Source organism: Heterodontus francisci, chromosome 28 (assembly GCF_036365525.1).
Source record: "Heterodontus francisci isolate sHetFra1 chromosome 28, sHetFra1.hap1, whole genome shotgun sequence".
NCBI classification, from domain to species: Eukaryota; Metazoa; Chordata; class Chondrichthyes; order Heterodontiformes; family Heterodontidae; genus Heterodontus; species Heterodontus francisci.
The window spans coordinates 26,973,920-26,982,215 of NC_090398.1; the positions used below are offsets into that span (position 1 = coordinate 26,973,920).

The 8,296-nt window shown below is 42.0% G+C and overlaps 1 protein-coding gene across 1 annotated transcript; it reads left to right on the top strand.

Moving 5' to 3' along the window:
* Positions 1–6,215: 6,215 nt before the first annotated feature.
* On the top strand, positions 6,216–7,598 carry LOC137345164 (probable G-protein coupled receptor 139). The gene is made up of 2 exons (XM_068008631.1): positions 6,216–6,285; positions 6,688–7,598. The coding sequence occupies exons 1-2, from the start codon at positions 6,216–6,218 to the stop codon at positions 7,596–7,598; spliced, it is 981 nt and encodes a 326-aa protein (XP_067864732.1).
* The last annotated feature ends 698 nt before the right edge of the window (positions 7,599–8,296 follow it).

The window sequence follows — 8,296 nt, forward strand, 5'->3', positions numbered from 1 at the left end:
AGTCGATAGTGAAGTTGAATCCTGTAGACTCTTGAATGACATAAATGGTTGGTTTGAGTGGCAAAGTGGCAAATTGAATTCAATCTGGAAAAGTGTGATTTAATTCATTTAGGGAGAGCAAACAAAGCAAGGGAACACACAAACACGGCAGGAAATTGAGAGGTTTGAAAGAAGCGAGAGATGTTGGAGTACATGTCCACAGGTCCCTGAAGGTGGCAGGACAGGTAGATAGAGTGGTGAAGGAGGCATATGGGATGTTGTCCTTTATTGGCCGAGGTACAGAATACAAACGCAGGGATGTAATGCTGGTACTGTATAAAACTCTGGTTATGCGATAGCTGCAGTTTTGCATACAGTTCTGGTCACCACATTACAGGAAGGACAGAATTCCTCTGCAGACACCACAGAGGAGATTTACAAGAATGTTGTCAGCGTTTGAAAGTTGCAGCTATGAGGAAATTTTGGATCAGCTCGGGTTGTTTTCTTGAACAGAGGAGGCTGAGGGGCGACTTAATTCAGGTTTATCAAATTATAAGGGGTCCAGATAGAGTAGACAGGAAGGATCTGTTTCACCTAGTGTAGAGGTCAACTACCAGGGGGGCATAGATTTAAGGTGATTTGTAGAAGGATTGGAGGGGACATCAGGAAAATCTTTTTCACCGAGAGGGTGCCTGGAATTCACTGCCCGACCGGTGGTGGAGTCAGAAACCCTCAATTCATTTTAAAGTTAGCTGGACATGGACCTGAAGTGCTGTAACCTGCAAGGTTATGGACCGGGTGCTGGAAGGTAGGATTAGGTAGAGATCCTAGTGTCTTTTTCTTTTTCTGTTGGCACAGACACGATGGGCTGAATGGTCCCCTTCTGTGCTGCAACTTTCCTATGGTGTTATGGTTCTGCAGTAACACTCAGAAAGAACACTTAAAACAGTTAGAAGCGATGTATGTAAAAAGGAAGCTAATTCGTTGGCAAATCTGGCAAAAAGTGAATTCGCAAAAGCAGGCATGACCTACCTCTTGCATACAGTGGTGCAAGTGTTGCCAAAAATGGAAAAAGCACAAGCCTTAGTGGAGGTTCCTATCCCGAATACTAAGAGTGAAATCATGAGGTTTTTGGGGATGTGTGTTTTCTGCAGAAAGTTTGCACCTAATTTCAGTACTGTAGCCACTTTACTAACTGATTTGCTACAGAAAAAGAAAACCAAGGTAGCGTGGTCAGGTGAATGCCAGGCATCCTTTGAAAAGATAAAGGCAGTTTTGAAAACTGAACCAGTGTTGGCTGCTTCAAATTTTACAAAGCCCTTCAAAGTATTGATTGATGCTAATGACCTGTGGGTCGGTGCAGTCCGATTACAAGATGACGAATCAGGCATAGAACAGCCAGCAGGGTAATTTTTCAAAAGAATTGAAGCACCACCAAACAAGTATTCCACTGAGGAAAGAGAATGTAAGGCTTATGGCTAGCTGTTAAACTTGTTAAACTTTATGTCCACCATGATTATAAAACAACATTGATATACACTGACCACAATCCATTAACCTTCGTCAAGGGGTTTGAAACCCATGATGCAAGAGTGTTCCAGTGGAGTTTGTTGTCACAGCCTTGCCGCTTGAAGATTGTAAACATTTCGGGAAAAGAACAATATTATCATAGATGGATTGTCAAGAATTTAACGGAGCTTGATTCGTGGGTAGTCTGAGATGGGAAATCGTCCAGGTTCCAATTCCAGGATCTGTGTTGACATAGCTCATTGTACAGAGACCAGAAGGATGCAATGGCATTCACACACATATGCACACAAAAACCTTCAATGAAGTGATATTTTGGGCGCTCCAATGGGAATGGTGTGGGAATGGGGTAGGGATATTCCAGCGAATGTTGAAAATGGATCATTTCAGGACCCTATCTCTCTCTCCCTCTCCTCTTACACACTCTCCCCACCCCCACCACACCTAAGCCCTCATTAACAACTGAATGTAGAAAAACTGCTGCAATGTCAAACCTGGAGCGGCCTGTTTGGAAAATGGCCATTTTAGACAAATTCCATGAAATGCCTTTCACTATTCATTTCCATTTTACAGAAAGTGCAGCAATAACTTGAAATTCTGGTGAAGAGTTTTGCTGGCGAGGCTTTTTTGCTGCAGTTTGAGGAACAGCCAATTTTTCCTCGGTTTCTCAGTTCCTCTGGATGACAATTCCTGAAATTGCAGCCAGGTAAATGATGCAGCCAAGAAAACATTTACAACTGGTGACATTTCACAGAACAATTCTGACCCATATTTACACTTGTATCTGTAAACGATTCGTTTCTTGATGTTGTTGCATTTATGCATTAGCCAGTAAGCATTCAAAATAATTTTCTCCACATTTACCACTGTAAAATCACAAGGATTTGCAAAGTTGAGAAACAGACATTTTGCACAAATTTTATGAAAGGTCTTTCACTTTTCACCTCCAGTTTACATAAACTTCAGCAATAACTACCTCGAAAATGTGGCAATGCGTTTTTGCTGCTGCATTAAAGTGTCACTTGTTTCACTTTCCATCTTGACTGTTTCTATCCACTGCTTCCCTGGGGGATTCAGAGGGATTTTTGTCACTTGTTCATCACTGTCCAAATTCAGCAGCTACTAGTTAATCTGCAGCTGCCCTGGAGAAGCAAATAGCATTCAAATTAGATTAGATTAGATTAGATTAGAGATACAGCACTGAAACAGGCCCTTCGGCCCACCGAGTGAAATTCTTTCACTCAGTTTGGATAAATGAGGACAGTTTGTTTCCAGTAGCCGAGAGGGGCCAGGAACCAGACAGCACAGAATGAAGGTGAATAAAAATGGGACAGCGATGCGAGGAGATAATCAGGGGAAATAATCAACCACACGTTGTTCTGGTTTGGAATGCACTGTCTGACAGTTTGGTGAAAGCAGATTTAATCTCCATTTTCAAAAGACAATTGCATCAATACTTCAATTCCTCTCACTAATGGTAGAGAAGATAACAGCACAAAAAGGACAGTCAGAGATGTCATAACTTCAGTGATGAAGAATTCAACGCAACTTATTCAGGGAATTTTCAATTGTAAATGAATGTTCGGACTTTATTTGATCTTGTTTTATTTCTGCACTTACTCACTCAAAATAATTTTTCAAACAGAAACCAGGTTAACGTCACAAGCGTTTACATAGTTGGAAAATTACCATTTAACACAAGATGTATTTAAATTCTTTCATTAAGCATCTAAATGTTATGGAGCGGAGAAGACTGAGGGGTGACCTGATCGAGGTGTACAAGATTATGAGGGGCATGGACAGGGTGGATAGGGAGCAGCTGGTCCCTTCAGTTGAAGGGTCAGTTACGAGGGGACACATGTTTAAGGTGAGGGGCAGGAGGTTTAAGGGGGATTTGAGGAATAACTTTTTTACCCAGAGGGTGGCGACGGTCTGGAATGCACTGCCTGGGAGGGTTGTAGAAGCAGGTTGCCTCACATCGTTAAAAAGTACCTGGATGCGCACTTGGCACATCATAACATTCAAGGCCATGGGCCAAGTGCTGGCAAATGGGATTAGGTAGACCTCGTTCTGTGCCTCGTGGATGCACCACAGTGACTCCAGCAACCGCTAGAGTTCTGAAACCCGGAGTTCAAGCTTCTGCAGCCAGTGACACTTCCTGCAGATGTGTTTGTCAAGCACACTATTAACAGAGGAGCACAGTCACTGATAATGCATGTGCAGGGAACCACTAGTTACTTAGGAGCTTGCTCACAACCAGTGCATGTGTAGGAACAGCACTCGTACCAGAAGAGCACGATCACACCTGGTGTATGTGTATGGTCATTGCTAGCACCAGAAGAGCACGGTCAGATCTAGTGTAGTTGATGTTGCAGCACTAGTAACAGAGGAGCATGAACATTTCTGGTGTAACTATGCATTACTAGTGGTACCGGTTGGACTCGATCATCCCTTGTATTTGTGCAGTTTACCACTCGTACCAGAGGACGATTGTCATCGTTAGTGTAATTGTAGGGTACCACAGGTACTGAAGCAGCATATATGTCTCCACTGTATTCCATAGGAGAACTGTATTATCTCGCCCAAGGATAGGGCACCATCAGTACCAGAGGAACATTTTTACCTCTCGTGTAAATGTTGGATTACCACTGGCACTGGAGGAAGAATGGTACCTCGAAGGTAAGTTTAGGTTTGCACTTACATCGGGGTTGGAAATCTGTCTCCAGTGTGAGTTAGGACAACACTTGTACTGGAGGAACATGGTCTCCTTCAATTCATGTGCAGGTCAACCACTCATACTGGAAGAATATTTTTTAGTGTAAGTGTACAGTGTCACTAGGACAGGGGAGGCAAGATCACCTCCAGTGCAATTGTGGTTGCTGCACTTGTACTGGAGTAGCAAATACACCTTTCATTTGTGAGGAGGACACAAAAAGACTACTGGAGATATAGACAGGTTAAGTGAGTGGGCAAAGTGGTGGTAGATGGTGTATAATGTGGGGAAGTGTAAGGTTATTCACTTTGGTAGTAAGAAAAAAAAGGTAATATTTTAAAAGTTGAGAAACTTCTAAATGTTGATGTTCAGACGGGGTTGGGTATGCTCGTACAAGGAACGCTGACAAAATAGCATGCAGGAAGATCAAGCAATTGAGAGGCAAGTGGGATGTTGGCCTTGGCTGCAAGGAGATCGGAGTACTGTAATAAGGATGTCTTGTTACAATTGTACAGGGCTCTGGTGAGACCACTCCTAGCGTACTTTGCACAGTTTCAGTCTCTATATCGAAGAGAAAATATAATTGCTATGGAAGCAGTTCACCAGATTGGTTTCTGGGATGAATGAGTTGTCCTATAATGAGAGGCTGAGTAAATTGGGCCTATACTCTCTGGAGTTTAGAAGAATGAGAGGAGATCTCATTGAAACAAATAAGAATCTGAAGGGGTTTATTAGACTAAACACTGTGAATTGTAATCCTGGGGAATCCAGAACATGTGGGTCCACAGTCTCAGGATAAAGGTTTAGGGTTAGGGTTAAGATTAGGACTGTGCTGAAGGGACATTTCTTCACTCAAATGGTTGTGAATCGTTGGAATTGTGTACTCCAGAGGAATGTGGATGCGCCATCCTTTAAAAAATATATTTAATGCTGAGATAGACACATTCATAGCCTTTCATGGAATAGAACTATCGGGAGTGGACATAAAAGTGGAGTTGAGGAAAAGGATCAGCAGTGATCGCATTGAGTAGCAGAGCAGATTTGAGAGACATATGGCCTACTCCTGATCATATCTCTTATGTTCTTTAGTTCTTGTGTAAGTGCAGGGAACCATTAGTAATGGAGGAGCACTGTTACCTCCATTGCAATTTTAGACAATCACATACCTTACATAAGTGTAGGGTTACCACCATTCACCACCTCTACAGTAAATAATGGGAATCAAGAGTATCATACAATGGTTTTTATCTCCATTGTAAATGTAGGGAACCACTAGTATTGGAACAGGATGGTCACATTTCCTGTCAGTGTAGGGGCTACTAGTTCAGAGGAAGATGGACAGGTTTACTGTAATCATAGATGCCATTAGTATGAAAGGAACTTGGTCACCTCTCGAGTAAGTGATGTCACACCACTATTACAGAGACATCCTGCTCACCTCAAGCATAATCGAAGGGTACCACTAGTTCTGGAGGTCTATGGCCACCTCTAGTGTGAATGTGGTGTAACTCTAACAAGGATAAGCATGTAGACCTCTGTTTACATGTAGTGGTCCCACTAGTCTCAGAAAACTATACTCCCCTGCATTGCTGCAGGACCATTTTTATCACAAATATTGCAGTAGTTCTTCTACTGCCTGATCTGCAGGTGTTGAATCAATAGGTTAGAGTGAAGGTCAGCGTCAGAACAATTCATGCAAAGCGAGCGACATTGGCTGGTCCTGTGGGAATGGGATCCACAGTCATTCAACTTGTAAATAATGTTTTAATTCTGTGTTTTTAAAATTGCCTTAGTGTTAACCCTTTCCCTAATTCTGAAATGTCAGAAAACAACTTACCGAGTTTATTTATGAAATGACTGCCACCAATGTTAATTATGATTAAAGCTGATTAACTCCTTGGAGGTTTAAGGCGTGTATAAATATAGGTTTCCTTGCACAAGCTCAGAAGTGCACCAGTCTTTCTACTTCTACAGATTCCATCCATTCTCACATAAAATGGGGAAACCAGCTATTCTGCTGACGAAAGACATTTACTACCCAATTCTCGCACCCCTGGGTGTCCTTGGTGAGCCATTATTAACTATTTGTTCGTAATCTGTGTTAACTATCACTTTGTTTATACTGCATGTTGAAGAAGATAACATGTTTCTCCGATGTCAGCATTACACAACCGGTGGTTACTGGAGGAAATTCGTGAACAGGGTACCCACACTTTCTCTGTTTCCTTCAATCTGACAGCCTTACTGATGTTATAATGTTCCTACAAGGTCCCATATAAAGAATCAAGTGTCACCCGTGCAGAGGGAGCGCGACAGCAGCTCATTTAAATATAGGTTTCCCAGGAACTTACTCCACTGCTAATCTTATATAATCACACTGTATGGAGTAAAATGCTGTCAAGAGATATCACCATTTATATTTCAAACAGCCACTAAAACGTTATTTATCTCGTTTCCCTTTCTTACAGTGAACTTGGTGGCGATTGTGATTCTCTCCCGACAAAACTGCGGCCTTTCCAAATGTATTTCTGTTTATATGGTGGCCATGGCAACAGCAGATCTCCTGGTCATGATCATCAATGTAATGGTGTATCGTATTTTCAGTTATCACTTTCCACTTTCATTCCTGTCTTACACTCCTGTGTGTAGGATTATTATATACATGACAACTATCACCTTTGATTTGTCTGTTTGGTTCACAGTCTCCTTCACATTTGACCGTTTTGTAGCTGTCTGCTTCCAGAAGTTTAAAGCAAGATACTGCACAGCAAGAACTGCAGGTGTGGTTATAACAGTGTTCTGTTTATTGAATTTGTTCAAGAACATTCCCTTTTTATTTGCATTCGAACCTCAGCAAATAATTAACAAGGTGCAGCGGGGCTGTCGGGCAAGAGTGGAATTTTTTTCCTCAACACTGGGTCTAGCGTGGGTCTGGTTTCACAGCGCCTGGCTCGTTTGGCTTCCTTTTACTTTAATTGTCTCATTTAATTGTTCAACCATTGGACGTATTTTAGTGGCCAATAGAACCCGCAGGAAACTCCGGGGTAACAGGAGTGAGAATCGCAGTGATTCAGAAATGGAGAACCGCAGGAAATCCATTATTTTATTGTTCACTGTCTCGGGCTGTTTTGTCCTGTTGTGGTTGACCGTTGCTGTGAGTTTCGTGGCGACCAGACTGCCAAACACCAATAATTACCGTGGTGACCGCACAGCCCCTGGATATATCGCCAATGAAACCGGAACTTGCCTTAAATTTTTGAGTTGCATTCAAAACCCATGTATTTATGTCGTGACCCAGAGAAAGTACAGAGAAGAGCTGAAGAATGTGTTGAAATCTCCCTGGCCAGTACTTTTGAGATTAGTTAGAAAATGCGGATAAAATTACAGAAAGCTTGTTCACATCTGAAGCTCAATTTCAACTCATTTCCTACCGTACAAGCTCCTTCCTTTCGGAAATGCGAAGATATGATGAGCTCTTTTGCGCACTGTTCTTCCATTTTGTCGCACACGTTTGATGTCAGCATTACATTCCTTCTTCGCCCTTCATTCATTGAGTAAACATAACTTATTCCTGTCAAATCTGCACATTTCAAGTTTACGTTTCAAAGATAACAATGATGGGCTTCACTTGGTGCAGAAACAGGTTCTGCGATGGTTGATATTGGTAACATTCCGGACTCTTGGTGTGAATATTGCCAGTGTGGGTCTCACTGTCAGGCACCATTCCTCATTGACAAATATAACCGGGATCTTGTAACGTGATAGGTTTTCGAATGGAGGAAACTGTCAGAACTCGACACTGATCAATGTGACATTTCAGCTGTTTTGCCCCAGATAATGAATTGAATTCGTCACTGTGACACGGAGTTCAATCACCACGAGAGACAACATGTAAAATTAGAAAAGGGATTCTCCTGTCAGGACATATACTTCAGTGTAGAAGAACAGAATGAGAATACTAATGCTTAACGGTATTACAGAAATTCGCAAAAATTATCCTGACAGTTTGTAATGGGATAGTCTGTGGCACCTGTCCCTACTTCAATAAATCAAAAAAGAAAACCCTGACAACTCAGT

What these genes read in the sequence shown, in the direction of transcription:
- LOC137345164 (XM_068008631.1), top strand. Translation starts at nt 6,216, where the DNA reads ATGGGGAAACCAGCTATTCTGCTGACGAAAGACATTTACTACCCAATT. An exon ending in CGCACCCCTGGGTGTCCTTG is followed by an intron (nt 6,286 to 6,687) that starts GTGAGCCATTAT and finishes CCTTTCTTACAG; the next exon opens with TGAACTTGGTGGCGATTGTG.